The 14,524-nt window shown below is 52.2% G+C and overlaps 1 protein-coding gene across 1 annotated transcript in view; it reads right to left on the bottom strand.

The window, feature by feature from the left end:
* The window catches only part of CR1 (complement C3b/C4b receptor 1 (Knops blood group)), a 75,577-nt gene that overhangs the window by 7,842 nt on the left and 53,211 nt on the right, over positions 1 to 14,524 (bottom strand). The window contains exons 63-92 of the mRNA XM_075173980.1: positions 14,289 to 14,468; positions 13,917 to 14,099; positions 13,088 to 13,270; positions 12,736 to 12,915; positions 12,364 to 12,546; positions 11,856 to 12,080; positions 11,387 to 11,578; positions 11,032 to 11,131; positions 10,603 to 10,688; positions 9,443 to 9,637; positions 8,867 to 9,046; positions 8,571 to 8,762; positions 8,301 to 8,400; positions 8,042 to 8,127; positions 7,260 to 7,454; positions 6,827 to 7,009; positions 6,300 to 6,479; positions 5,583 to 5,765; positions 5,250 to 5,432; positions 4,883 to 5,065; positions 4,077 to 4,268; positions 3,803 to 3,902; positions 3,025 to 3,116; positions 2,597 to 2,791; positions 2,000 to 2,182; positions 1,624 to 1,806; positions 1,291 to 1,473; positions 924 to 1,106; positions 470 to 652; positions 40 to 231 (exon numbers count right to left, since the gene is read on the bottom strand). Coding sequence (XP_075030081.1) covers positions 40 to 231; positions 470 to 652; positions 924 to 1,106; positions 1,291 to 1,473; positions 1,624 to 1,806; positions 2,000 to 2,182; positions 2,597 to 2,791; positions 3,025 to 3,116; positions 3,803 to 3,902; positions 4,077 to 4,268; positions 4,883 to 5,065; positions 5,250 to 5,432; positions 5,583 to 5,765; positions 6,300 to 6,479; positions 6,827 to 7,009; positions 7,260 to 7,454; positions 8,042 to 8,127; positions 8,301 to 8,400; positions 8,571 to 8,762; positions 8,867 to 9,046; positions 9,443 to 9,637; positions 10,603 to 10,688; positions 11,032 to 11,131; positions 11,387 to 11,578; positions 11,856 to 12,080; positions 12,364 to 12,546; positions 12,736 to 12,915; positions 13,088 to 13,270; positions 13,917 to 14,099; positions 14,289 to 14,468 — 5,058 coding nt within the window. The remainder of the gene's footprint in view (positions 1 to 39; positions 232 to 469; positions 653 to 923; positions 1,107 to 1,290; positions 1,474 to 1,623; positions 1,807 to 1,999; positions 2,183 to 2,596; positions 2,792 to 3,024; positions 3,117 to 3,802; positions 3,903 to 4,076; positions 4,269 to 4,882; positions 5,066 to 5,249; positions 5,433 to 5,582; positions 5,766 to 6,299; positions 6,480 to 6,826; positions 7,010 to 7,259; positions 7,455 to 8,041; positions 8,128 to 8,300; positions 8,401 to 8,570; positions 8,763 to 8,866; positions 9,047 to 9,442; positions 9,638 to 10,602; positions 10,689 to 11,031; positions 11,132 to 11,386; positions 11,579 to 11,855; positions 12,081 to 12,363; positions 12,547 to 12,735; positions 12,916 to 13,087; positions 13,271 to 13,916; positions 14,100 to 14,288; positions 14,469 to 14,524) is intronic.

Raw genomic sequence — 14,524 nt, 5'->3', positions numbered from 1 at the left:
ATTTTCAACAACCAACACCAAACTGATTGAGCTATTCACTTTTACAGAACGCTAGCGCTTCAGACCACGTGTGGTTTTTGAGGCATGTCAGAGTTGGGGGTACTCCGGGGTGTCTCATGTATCCCAGCTGGCAGCTGTATCGCACGGTGTCCCCAACAGGAAACTCTGTCAGATTTTTGTACTCCTCACTTAGCTCAGCAAAGGTTAAGTTTGGAGGGGCTCCACAGCCACCTATCAGGAAAGAAAACACAGGGAAAAATAGGGATATCAACTACACAGAGTTGTTTTAAAATGTATATTGAGTATGCCTAGATAAAAGTTTACAAGCAAAACTGACCACAAAAGGGAAGGACTGAAGGATTCAACATTTTGGGAAGAGTGAGGGAAAGGACAAGTCCTACAGGCTTTCGAAGGCAGAAATTCCCAGACTATCCATAACTCCAGCCATTATCTCAGAACCACTGTGTACCTGCACACCGAGGAAGAGGGAGGCTCCAGTTTCCAGAGTCGGTGCAGTAAACCGATGCCTCTCCCAGGAGGCTGTAGCCAGGGTCACAGCTGTAATTTACGACCATCCCAGTAGTGAAAACTTCCAAGTCCTGGCTGTTGTGATTTCCTTTGTCAATATTTGGAGGTGAAGGACACTGCAGCACTAAAGAGAGAGGACAAAACAAAATGAAAAAAGGGCATGGACAGGGTAACACGCAGGAAGGATGCATGCACAAAGCCACCAAAGTGAACACAGCATCCTGCGTGTGCTGGAGGCACGTTAGACCTGTGGGTGTCTCTGGACGTGCAGTTCCCCCCTCCCCACACCAGTTCTGCGGGTTGGCAGGTTTGCCTGCTCCAGGATCAGCCGTGCACGGGACGGATGCTCAGCCAGCCACGGGTGCACGGGGAGCCGTGGCAGCAGCCGGCCCCACCTGCGCAGCGTGGGTACGGGAGGCTCCAGTTCCCCGAGGCCGTGCACGAGACAGAGGGGTCTCCGAGGAGGGAGAAGCCGGGCTGGCAGCTGTAGCTCACGGACATGCCGCTGGTGAAGTTTGCCCCGAGCTCCGCGCTGTGCGTGGCGTGGGCGATGACGGGAGGTGGAGGACACGGCAGCGCTAACGGGGCAGGAGCAGAGAACGGCGCTTTAGTGATTTTGCCCGACGCAGGAGCGCACGTAACGCAGCAAAACACCATCACACCTGAAGCGATCGAGTGAGGCAGAGGGCACGATCTCCGGGCCCCTCCAGCACAAGGGGCCCTAAGCATCCTCTTTCTAAACCCCCATGTGCCCAGGCTCACCTGGCTCGCAGGTGGGGACAGCAGGCGCCCAGCGGCCATCGGGCTGGCACTTGGCTTCACGGCTGCCCCACAGCACGTAGCCCGGGTGGCACTGGAAGGTGACGTTGGCCCCGGGATGGTACACAGCGCTCTGTCCTTCAGCCACTTCTCCATTCTGGATGTCGGGGCTTGTGCAGGTGATCACTGGAAGTGGAAAGCAGCAGAGCGTGGGCTGGGGAAGCGGCTGCCAGAGCTGGGGCTTCCCCCGTTGGTTTTGCGAGGTCAAAATTCAGGGAAGGCCGTGCGACCACGTGGTCTCCCTTTTCACTATGGGTAACAGCATTTAAAGCTCACCTTCACACCGGGGGTAAGGGATGCTCCAGGTTCCATTGACCGTACAGTATAGAGTTGTTTTTCCAATAAGAGAGTAGCCGGGGTCACAGCTGTAATTTACAGACTTTCCAGGAATGAACACTTTCACATCCTTGCCATCGTGCTGGCCGTGGTCAATCGCTGACGGGGAGGGACACAGCCGCCCTACAGGGAAGGAAATCTTCACTGAGAATAGGATGGGCTTTTGGGTTTTTTGTTTTGTTTTCCTGCTTAGCACTAGAGAACTGAGTCTCTCTAAGTATAAGTATGTGGATTTTCACTTTTCTCCCCTTCCTTCCTCCCGTAATCCCTTTGTATCACTGGCGTATCCACAAGTGAAAAAGGCAGGTGGATGCACCTTCACACCGAGGTGCAGGGACACTCCAAGCTCCAGAAGAAGTACAATGAAGCTGTGCCTCTCCAACAAGAACGTAGCCAGGATCGCAGGTGTAGCTCACGGACATGCCGCTGGTGAAAACTGCCGTGGCTTGGCCACTGTGCTTTCCGTTGGCAACGGCTGGAGGGTGAGAGCACTGCGAGACTGGGGGAAAAGGGCAAAACCACATTCATGTTAGTAGTGAGAAAAAGGAGGAATATGGAAAAATGAGTGAGTTGGTGCACAGGAACATTGCAGCTGAGCTGCCAGCCTATAAGAGACAGGGGTGTCTCGGACAGGTATCTCTGGGCTGCTGCTCATTGCCAGAGTCCACCCAGATGCTTCAGCCCTCTGGACTACTTGGCTCGTATTTCTGTGCACTCATCCCCGGTGAGAGCCAGAGGGCTCTCGGTGAGCGCAGCAGGGCCGGTGCGGGCACTAACACATCCCGGTCCCACATCCTCCACGGCCCCTCCTGTCTTGGAACAGCCACTGCTCCGCAGCACGTCCCTGTGTGCGCCCTGCCCTCCCCGCAGCCTCGCTGGCGGGGACGGACGCCCGCGCACCGCAGAGCCCTACCTCCGCACCGCGGCGGCGGCCCGCTCCACACGCCGTGCTCCCCGTCCGCCGTGGTGCAGAAGATGGAGGGCTCTCCAGCCAGCGGGTGGCCGGGGTCGCAGGTGTAGGTGACCACGTCCGCGTAGGAGAAGGTGCCCATCAAGTGCCCACTGTGTCTCCCGTGGGGGATGTCCGGCGGCGGATCACAGGCGATACCTGTGGGCGCGCACAAGGTGGCTTTTAGCATCAGTGCTGCAGCAGCACCCGGGGTCTGCAGGACACACATGCTTCCCAGGAAGGGAACCGACGGGGATGAACCCATCTCAGTGGTGATGCTCTCTGTCTTTGCCTTGGAAGATCTTTCCCAAGGACAGCACCGATCTGAATCTCTTTGTGCTGTGTTTGGTTTCTCATCAGTCTCTGCTCAGCTCCTGCTGCAGTGTACTTACTCTGGCAGACGGGAACGTCACCGCTCCACCTCACTCGCGTCCCAGAGCTCGAAATCACACAGTGCCGCTGGGACGCTCCAACCAGCCTGTGCCTGGAGTCAAACAAAGTCACTCGTGTCACTACAGGACCGTCTTTGGAGGTCACATGTCCCACAGCAACCAAGTATTGCCTTAGTTGCCATCTAATACTGCCGTTTTAAAGCTATGAACCTTAGCTCATATTGGGACCTCCCCCCAGGTCCCCTCGGTCAGCACAGGCAGTGCACCCCTGAGGGGCTCAGGGAGCTGCCATGCCCTCTCCTCTTCCTTCTGTCCTCTAGAAAAGTCCACTTTAACGACTTCTGGTTTAAGCCAAAGCTTCCAAAACCAAACCCGCTCCACACAACCAGACTCAGGCAGTCGTGCCCTCTAAATGGCACTTAAAAATTTATAAATAAATCCCCTTCTCCAATTTCTGCTGCCATTTGTCTGGAAATTAGACTAGAAATAGACCATTGCAAAGACCAGAATTGCTTTAGTGCCAAAATTGTTTTAGACCACCCAAAGGATTCTGAGGTTTTCCCTGATCATTTGGATGATTTCTATTTTCTCTCAGCACCTGAGAACTCCAGTTTCTCCTCCAGCATCGCCTTGTGCAGGCAACACTGGGGTGCTCTGAGCTCAGAGACACAAGCCCTGGTCTCTCGTGGGAAGACACGCAGTGCCTGCGAGTTGCAGGGAGCGCAGAAGCATGGCTGATTTCATCTCAGTGAGGCGAAGGAGCTTGGCTGGGACTCACCCTTCATTGCAGGTGTAATTCACTGTTGACCCAAAGAAGAGATCTGTTGTAACGATAACTCTGCCGTTCTCCGGTTCTCCTGGATGAACACACTTTCTCCCTGGGCAGAAGAAGACCTGGTTTTAAGCTTCTTTAATTCAATGCCATAGGAAAAGGGTCACTAATTCTGGGAGTCTGCCCAAACCCCACGGAGGAGGGAACTGAAAGGGGGAATTAAAAGGCTTCAGTCATCACACTGCGATTTAAACAAACTAGAAGCATCTGCAAAACATACGTTTGCAAAACTCCTGGGCTTCAGACCACGTTTGATTTTCAAGACACGTAATAGTTGGTGATATCTGTGGATGTTTTATGTAACCAGGCCGACAAGTGTACTTCACAGTCTTCCCAACAGGAAACTCAGTCTGATTTTTATACTCCTTGTTTAGCTCAGCAAACAATAACGTTGTTGGTGTCCCACAGCCAGCTGCCAAGAAACAAAATGCACATGAGAAATACATGCTGGCTGTGAAACGCAGCTAAAAAGAAACAAGCGCATTGGTAGGCACTGTAACAAACCCCAAGGTATTAATATCTCTTCTACGTATTCTGACATTTATCTACATAAATTAACACGTACTTAGCACGTAAGGACACATGCACCCAATTTATATATTCTTAAAAAAAAAGAAACAAAACAACAGTCCGCTCCCCAAAAAAACCCAGTTTAGCCAGTTTGGTGTTTCCACACTCTGCACATCCTACACTGCAGCGTGCCACCATACAGCACGTTGTCTTTGGGCCACAGAGTGCACGAATCTGCAATTTCAAAAATTAGAACACCCAAGACTGTCTCCTTGCAGATAACCATGGACTTTAGCAACGCCACCAGGTTATTCCCAGTGCCACCAAAGTGAACACAGCATCCTGCGTGTGCTGGAGGCACGTTAGACCTGTGGGTGTCTCTGGACGTGCAGTTCCCCCCTCCCCACACCAATTCTGCGGGTTGGCAGGTTTGCCTGCTCCAGGATCAGCCGTGCACGGGACGGATGCTCAGCCAGCCACGGGTGCACGGGGAGCCGTGGCAGCAGCCGGCCCCACCTGCGCAGCGTGGGTACGGGAGGCTCCAGTTCCCCGAGGCCGTGCACGAGACAGAGGGGTCTCCGAGGAGGGAGAAGCCGGGCTGGCAGCTGTAGCTCACGGACATGCCGCTGGTGAAGTTTGCCCCGAGCTCCGCGCTGTGCGTGGCGTGGGCGATGACGGGAGGTGGAGGACACGGCAGCGCTAATGGGGCAGGAGCAGAGAACGGCGCTTTAGTGATTTTGCCCGACGCAGGAGCGCACGTAACGCAGCAAAACACCATCACACCTGAAGCGATCGAGTGAGGCAGAGGGCACGATCTCCGGGCCCCTCCAGCACAAGGGGCCCTAAGCATCCTCTTTCTAAACCCCCATGTGCCCAGGCTCACCTGGCTCGCAGGTGGGGACAGCAGGCGCCCAGCGGCCATCGGGCTGGCACTTGGCTTCACGGCTGCCCCACAGCACGTAGCCCGGGTGGCACTGGAAGGTGACGTTGGCCCCGGGATGGTACACAGCGCTCTGTCCTTCAGCCACTTCTCCATTCTGGATGTCGGGGCTTGTGCAGGTGATCACTGGAAGTGGAAAGCAGCAGAGCGTGGGCTGGGGAAGCGGCTGCCAGAGCTGGGGCTTCCCCTGTTGGTTTTGCGAGGTCAAAATTCAGGGAAGGCCGTGCGACCACGTGGTCTCCCTTTTCACTATGGGTAACAGCATTTAAAGCTCACCTTCACACCGGGGGTAAGGGATGCTCCAGGTCCCAGATGTCAAACAAGAAACTGTTGTTTTCCCAGTGAGGACATACCCTGGGTCACAGTAGTACTTCACTGATACTCCAGGGATGAACGCTTTCACATCCTTGCTCTCATGGTGGCCATTTTTGATGTTTGGAGGGGAAGGACACTGTAGCACTACAAGGAGGGGAAAAAAGTCATAACTGGTGAAGAGCAGGTACCAGAAACACCCACTGTAGGGTAAGGCATCTTTTTCATTTCTTTCTTTTCCATTAACTTTTCCCAGATAGCTAGAGATGTCAACATATGAATTATGTTTCCATCCTACCCTCACCTATCTTGCAGTGTTCATGTTTTTTGAGCTTAGTGACATCAAGAACAATCTTTTCTCACTGTTTAGGCATTTACAGTGTTTAGTTTCCACCTGTGGCCCTAACAGCTTGCTCTGGCCTTTCTGTGGTTGTGAACAAGATCAGACACCAGCCTGGCTCTCTCTCTTTGTGGATTCATTTAGGGAGATGAAAGCCCTTCCTAACAAGGGTCTGAATGGGCATTATGAAGATGGAAGGACAGATATTTGCATTTTTTTCCTTTCCAGTCCTGGAGAGTGGTCCCTTTACCTCCGAGGTGAGGCAGTTGCACCCTGCCAGGTGCACTCACACAGTGGTTCAGAAGCAATTAGGTACCATCCACCGCCTCATTTACACTTACTCTTTTCACAGATGGGGACAGGAGGGTCCCACGTGTCCCCAAACTGGCACTGAGACTCTTGAGAGCCCTTCAAGGCGTAACCAAAATCGCATTCGAAGACAACGATGTCTGCGAGTCTGTACACTGTCTCCAGCCCAGTCGTTCTCCCGTTCTTGATCTCTGGTCTTTTGCAGCCGGTTGCTGGAAGTGAAGAGCACGAGGCACCGCTGGGGATGTGAAGCCCATCCCGGGAGCGGAGGGACACTGACCATGACCAGTACCTGCTGCCGAACCTTGCCATCACTGTCATGGGCATGTCAACGTTATTGACCCTTATTCGTACACAAAATATCATTATTCAACTGCACTTATAGTCTGTCCTTACTGGGGGGCAGAAAGGGAAATCCACAGAGGCAGTGGAGCTCCTCCTGCCTGTGGGACCTTTGGCCTCTGCCTCTCACTGGAGATTTGGTCTGCAGCGATTAGTCCGAGAGCTAAGAAGGAAGAAAGGACCCAGGGAAAGGTAAAAGAAGCCAACACAAACACACCTTCACATCGGGGCCGGGGCCGGCTCCACGTTCCCCCGTCGGTACAGCTAATGGAGGCGTTCCCGATGAGGGAGTAGCCGTCCCTGCAGGTGTACTGCACAGCCGAGCCTGGAAGGTGGGTGTCCGAGGGCTGGCCGCTGTGGTTCCCGTTGGCGATGCCTGGAGGGGTAGGACACTTCACCTCTGTGAAGGAGAAGGAAAGGCAGATAAGAAATATGGACAGGGCAAGAAAAAAGAATTTAAAAAATCCAACCTTCAAAAACCAAAGGAGGAAGACAATTAATTCCATTAACTCCTTTGAATAAATATCTGTCACGTTAGCTGTCTTCCTATCAGTGGGCGCAGCCCCTACCGCAGCCACGGTCGTTCCTTCTGCCACTCACAACCAACTCTCGCCGGCAGGGACGGACACCCGCGCACCGCAGAGCCCTACCTCCGCACCGCGGCGGTGGCCCGCTCCACACGCCGTGCTCCCCGTCCGCCGTGGTGCAGAAGATGGAGGGCTCTCCAGCCAGCGGGTGGCCGGGGTCGCAGGTGTAGGTGACCATGTCCGCGTAGGAGAAGGTGCCCATCAAGTGCCCACTGTGTCTCCCGTGGGGGATGTCCGGCGGCGGATCACAGGCGATACCTGTGGGCGCGTACAAGGTGGCTTTTAGCATCAGTGCTGCAGCAGCACCCATGGTCTGCATGGACCTGCATAGGACACACATGCTTCCCAGGAAGGGAACTGACGGGGATGAACCCATCTCAGTGGTGATGCTCTCTGGATACAAGGACCCAAATTACCCAGAGACAAACCTTGTATGGAAAAAATCACATGTGGGAAGGAAAACCTGCACCCTCCTGTGAGTCACTTCCTTGCTGCCCATGTCTGGAGGGGGTGGAACAATTCTTACCTCCCTTTCCATAACCATTGGTGACACATTCAGAGAGAGACTGGCCTCACCATTCCTACACATGACCAGTGAGAAATACTTACCCCAGTAACAGGGAGTTTAAAATATTAATGGTTTTCTCAGTTTGGGCCAGGATAAACAAAAGACCTTTGGAAACATTTTCAGAAACATCCAAAACAAAACAAAATGAAAAGAAAAATGAAAGATTTGACACCTACAGTGAGTTGAGAAAGCTTTTGCAATAAAATCTTTGTCTTGAAAGATGTGCCACTGTCTCGTGCAAGCCATGTCCAAGGGCCTTTTGTTGTGGCCTACTTACGCTGGCAGACAGGAGCATCTCCACTCCACGAGACATGTGTGCCAGAGACCTCGCACGTTCTCTGAGAGCCTCCAACCAACTTGTACCTGGAGTCACAGAGAAGGATTTACTAATTTACATTAGGAGACTTGAATTTTCTTTACAACCCTTGTAAGTGGCAGCCAAGAATTCTGACTTGGGAACTACGTTCCTTCACGTAAAGCTAAAAATCTGCTTTACTCTCACTTGGCAGCTGAATCCAGCTAGTCGCAAGACTTACCCTTTGTCGCAAGTGTAATTCACTTTGGACCCGAAGAGGAGGTCTGTCAGGACAACAGCTCTGCCGTTCTCCAGATCCCCTGGGTTAGCACATTGTTTCCCTGGAAGGGGACATCAGCCACCATTAGCCCTCAGCTGCTCACTCACATCCCACCCAGGGATGCTGACACAGAGAGCGGACCACATAAAGTAAAGAAACCCATAAAGCCAGAAAAATGTGAAAATCCAGCCAAGCCTGACACTTTAGGTTTTCAGCACTTGCAGGACGTACTTTTACAGAACTCCAGCGCCGCAGACCACGTCCGATTCCTGAGGCATGTGATGGCCGGCGGCATCCCCAGGCGCTGGGCGTACCCTGGCCGGCACACGTATTCCACCGTCCTCCCCACGGGAAAGATGATCTGGTTGCTGTATGGCTCCTTCAGCTCAGCAAACGCCAGTCTGGTAGGTGCATTGCAGCCAGCTACCAAGAAAGATACCCAGCCCAGTTGTTAAAGGAGTCAAGAAAACGCAGATTTGGGAGAGCAGGGGGAAGGTTAACATTCAGAGCTCTGTTTGAACACTTGCCCTGCTCGCAGACTGGCACGGGTGGCTCCCAGGTGTTATTTAGTTGGCATTGTACCACTCTGTGGCCGCGTAGAACATAGCCTGGCTCACACTCAAAGGCAGCGGTGTCCTTGTGTGTGTAGGCAGTCCTAGGAGACACTATTCTCCCATTCTGGACCTGTGGGACAGGACATCTTGCCTCTGGAAAAGAAGTGCAGGTCCTCAAAACAGGCACTTACGCAGCGTGCAGAGCTGTGCAGCTGCAAAGCCACTTTAGAGTTGCAATCCCTTTTAAGACACAAGTCTGAAAATAATTTTCCCATAGATGATGTACTGCCTGCATCCAGCGATGTCAAACGTTGAGGGAGAGACCCAAATGGAAAGGTGAGGCTGGGGATGCTGGAGGCAGTGGGGTGGTCCTCCGGCCTCCTCCCCTCTGCCTGGCCACAGTCGCAAATCAGCCTGTGCAAATCCTGCTCTAGCAGGCACTCGGGCAAGAAGTGCAATTGTCTGGAGGTTTCCTAGGCTTTCTGAATACGAAGCAGTAGGGCCAGGAGGATTGCACCCGAGTATTAGGATGTGCACGCACAGCCCTACCTCCACACTGCGGGGGGGGCCCGCTCCACACGCCATTTTTCCCATCGCGGGTGGTGCAGTAGATGGAGGGCTCTCCATGGAGCGGGTACCCGGGGTTGCAGGTGTATGTTACAGATGTGCCAAAGTGGAATTCGTGCAGCAGCCTGCCCGTGTGCTTCCCATTAGGAATGTCCGGAGGTGGCGCACAAGGGATACCTGCAGAGGTGCAGAACAAGGCTTCTAAATTCAACAGCAGCACCAAAGTACTTTAAATCCAACAGTCTGTGGGGCATAAACACTTGTGCTAGAGATGGAGTAACTGCAATGAAGTGACCTTCTAGTTGAGGCCTTGTAGGCAACTGGATCCCATCTCCCTGGTCAGCTATTTCTATGACAGAAAGCAGACCAGTAAGACAAACCTCTATGGAGGAAACACCTACATGCTTTATCTTTTCTACTGTTTAAGAAATAAAAAAGCAAGTATTTCTTTTGTATCGCCTGTGTAAAATCCTGATTCTTCAGCTGCACACAGTGCAAAGGCACGCACAGGCAGAGATTTGTATGTCACCTTAGCTTAATATCTACCCGGAGAATCTGTAAAATTCTTTAAAATCCCAGAACATGCCAGTAAATATTTCTTACTGACATGAAACTGTCACCTAACAGTACTTAATCAGCAGAGAAACACCCAGGTGTAATTGCTGAGGTGCAGCACGGCAGCTCTTGGGTACACGTCAGTTATCCGTGCTCGTAGTGAAAGAGAGAGCCCCCGGTTTGGGACTTTGGATTCCACTTCTGGCCCTCCCACAGCACTCTGCCTCTCTTCTTAGAGAGACCATGTGCCTTGGTCTCTCTGTGTCTAACAATAACAACCCTTAAGCTGAAGATAATATTTTGCCTTCCTCTCTTGTAATAGGCTTGTGATGTTAGTCAGAGACAGGATACCTAAGTCCTGCTGAAAAAGCTCCAGCTGGGACATTGCTTTCTGTAATTCATTAAGCTTTGAGATCTTGTACCTTTTCCCAGAACATTTTCTTATGACATCAAAACCTTCTGATATTTTTCATGCCCCCAGAGCAGAGAAATTCCCCATGAAAGCTTTGATTGGAAAGATTTCATAGTCTCTGCTGGAAAATATTTACCAGATCTATGCAAACCCCCCGGAGCTATAAGCTACTTACGCTGACAAGTGGGAATGTCGCCACTCCATGCAACACGTCCACCAGAAATCTCACATCGTCTGCTGGATTGTCCAATTAACCTGTGCCTGGTGTTGAAAGGATTGAACATTCATCCCAAGTCATTTCAGTGCAAGTTACTACCTCCGCCTCACCACCCTGGGAGGCGCGATCGGCCCTGCTGACAGCAAAGCTGTGGCCCTGAAGGAGAAGTTCCCTTCCTTGCTCAGCACCACCTGACCAATTTCATAGTATATACATGTATACATAAGATAGGGAACACCTTATGTGTTCATATAGGTGCAGAACTCTATAGAGTGGCTTCTGTATCTAATCCATTTATTGGGAATGAATGAATAGGCAGGAAAAAGGGAGACTTACCTAATACATCTCTCTTTGCTGTTTTAAGCAGTAGCCAAAACCAAGACTTACCCTTCTTCACAGCCGTAGAGCACTGTTGACCCAAACAGGAGATCTGTTAGGGAAATAATTTTTCCATTCACAGGTTCACCAGGATGATTGCATTTTTTCCCTGGGGGAGAAAAAAAACCTCATTTTAGGCTTCTCTCTGTCTATACCACAGTACAACAGATGCAACTATTACTCCAGTAGTCTGTCCACATTTCCAGTTATCCCCAAAGCGGGTTTCGAAGAGCATAAAGTTACATGGCTTTACTAGTCACATACTATTTGAACATCAGAAGAAGGTTAAGGTTTTTGCAGCATGGACAGAACCTAGCACCTATTCCTTCTTGAATAACGGACACCAAATCAAGGAGCTATTCACTTTTACAGAACTCTAGTGCTTCTGACCACACTCCGCTCTCAAGGCACGTAATAGTAGGTGACATTCCTGGGTGTTTAGCATATCCAGGTCGACAAGTGTATTGCACAGTCTTCCCAACAGAAAAATCAATCTCATTTTTATGCTCCTCAATTAGCTCAGCAAAGTGTAACCTTGTAGGAGCACCACAACCACCTATTGAGAAAGAAAACAGACATGAGAATCAGGCAGGACAGGCATGCCGGGTGCAAGCACAGAAAGAACACTGTTATGAGGAAAGGTGTTTGGTTTGCTTTGCAAAATTGTTTATTTTGATTAACATAGCCATTATTAAACAAACACAACATATTTTCCCAAAGGATTCCAGAGGATCAGGTCCTTATTCCCAGGATATACTTAATCTTCCACTCACAGGGTTTTTTAACAGGGTGAAAATAGTAGTGTACCCCAAGGCAGCTATGTCACGCTTTACCTGGAAGTTCAGGCCTGTTTGAGAACTCCTGGTAATGGTACAGTCTACTGCAGACGGGAACAGGAGGGTGCCAGCTGCCGTCCTCCTGGCAGAAGATTTTAGCACTGCCTTGCAGGCTGTAACCATCGTGACACTGAAATGTCACCATTTGCCCAGGTGCGGAGATGAGCCCTTGACCATCAACTTGCCTTCCATTCTCTACATCTGGATTTATGCAGACAGTCACTGGAAATGATGATGTACAGAAGTGATGTGCAAAAGGAGTCGGAACAAAACAAGACAAAAAACCCACAGGCTGTTAATATTGCAACAACAAAACCTACACGAGATCTATATAAAGCTCCCAAGCCCCACCTTCACAACAGATGGGACTGAAATTAATTTATACCATGCAACACTTTACATGGGAGTAACCTTGTCTGAGGATCTGGTTGCAACGGTCAGGGTGTCCCCTGTGCTCAGAGCCAGACTATGAGCTTGTCGTCCGAGGGGACAGACCCAGACGCACCTTCACAGCGAGGGCCGGGCTGGCTCCAGTTCCCTGATGCTCTGCAAAACACAACGGCATTTCCAACCAGGTAGTAGCCAGGATCACAGGTGTATGTAACAGACATTCCCATGGTAAAAAATGCTTTGCCCTGGCCGTTGTGATTTCCATTGCGGACCCCCGGAGGCATGGGGCATGGTTGGACTGCAAGAGGGAGACAGAAAGTTTTACCTCAGCGAGAGAACAGCATGCAAAGGGAAGGGAGTCGCCGTGATGCTGGGTTGATGGGTTAAACCATCGCAGGAACAGCTCAGCCTGCACACGCTGTCCGCCTGCAGGGAGCACCCGCTGGGCAGGGCTGCCCTCGGGGAAGCAGCGGCCACCCGCACTCACTTCTCTTGCAGCTGAGCACCGGCGGATCCCAGGTGCCCCCCGGCTGGCACCGCATCTCGTAGGTGTCCTCTGCAGTGTAACCGGCATCACAGTCAAAGAGAAGAGTCTCTCCAGCTTTGTAGGTGCTCTGCGGCTTATAGACGTTCCCGTTCTGCACCTCGGGTATCTTACATCCAATTGCTGCGGGGAACACAGATGGCATCCTTTAAACTTCAATGCATGGGCCAGATCCTGCACACACAGCCCCCTTTCTTCTCGTCACTGCCATAAGCCTGTCTGCACTATTGCTACGACCAGGACACCCAGCACCCTTTCTGCCAGCCCCACACCTAGCAATGAAGCATCCACCCACCTTCACAGCGGGGCAGGGGCCTGCTCCACAGCCCGGTCTCCGTGCAGTAGATGGACATGTTCCCGACCAGCTCGTAGCCATCCTTGCAGCCGTAGGACACGGTCACTCCCCGGGAAAACTTGGCCAAGGACTGTCCGCTGTGCAGCCCGTTGGCAATGTTTGGTGGCTGAGGACACGTCACCTCTGGAGAGGGAGGGGAAAAGCCCATGAGAGCAGCTGGAAGAGGCGATGTCTGAGAGACAGCTCAACTCAAACCTCCTGCTCGTCAGACATGGGGGAAGGTGAAGGGGGATGGCAGGGGGCTCCCACCCCAGGTACTGCCGGGTCTGTCCTGACAGCCAGCCCTTGGGTGCTCCATCTCTCCTCTGACTTTTCTGGACAAAGAAGGTTGAATTGATTCATAAAAATCCATCTGGTCTCCCTCGAAGGCTGTGTCGCACCCCATGCCCGTGCCTGGTCCCCAGCATCGTCGTCGGCCAGCTCTCCGTGGGCGTGCTGCAGCCGGAGCACCGGGAGGAGGATCCTGGCTCTGGAGACCCCTTTGCACTTGGTCTCACATTAAGTGATGCGCCCGTTCCTGGACATACACTGCGGGGTCACCAGCACCCAGCCCCAGCACGAGAGGTATGGCATGTGCAGCCGCAGTTATAGAAATACCTAGCTCCAGATTCATGGATGTAAGCTTATTCTTACATGTTATAAAACTGTATACTTCATTAAAGGGGAATTGATTCCTTCACTGAAGGTCTCAGTGACAACGGTCAGGGTGTCCCCTGTGCTCAGAGCCAGACTATGAGCTTGTCGTCCGAGGGGACAGACCCAGACGCACCTTCACAGCGAGGGCCGGGCTGGCTCCAGTTCCCTGATGCTCTGCAAAACACAACGGCATTTCCAACCAGGTAGTAGCCAGGATCACAGGTGTATGTTACAGACATTCCCATGGTAAAAAATGCTTTGCCCTGGCCGTTGTGATTTCCATTGCGGACCCCCGGAGGCATGGGGCATGGTTGGACTGCAAGAGGGAGACAGAAAGTTTTACCTCAGCGAGAGAACAGCATGCAAAGGGAAGGGAGTCGCCGTGATGCTGGGTTGATGGGTTAAACCATCGCAGGAACAGCTCAGCCTGCACACGCTGTCCGCCTGCAGGGAGCACCCGCTGGGCAGGGCTGCCCTCGGGGAAGCAGCGGCCACCCGCACTCACTTCTCTTGCAGCTGAGCACCGGCGGATCCCAGGTGCCCCCCGGCTGGCACCGCATCTCGTAGGTGTCCTCTGCAGTGTAACCGGCATCACAGTCAAAGAGAAGAGTCTCTCCAGCTTTGTAGGTGCTCTGCGGCTTATAGACGTTCCCGTTCTGCACCTTGGGTATCTTACATCCAATTGCTGCGGGGAACACAGATGGCATCCTTTAAACTTCAATGCATGGGCCAGATCCTGCA

Source organism: Calonectris borealis, chromosome 26 (assembly GCF_964195595.1).
Source record: "Calonectris borealis chromosome 26, bCalBor7.hap1.2, whole genome shotgun sequence".
Classification (NCBI taxonomy): domain Eukaryota; kingdom Metazoa; phylum Chordata; class Aves; order Procellariiformes; family Procellariidae; genus Calonectris; species Calonectris borealis.
This window is presented reverse-complemented; position numbering and strand designations above follow the sequence as displayed.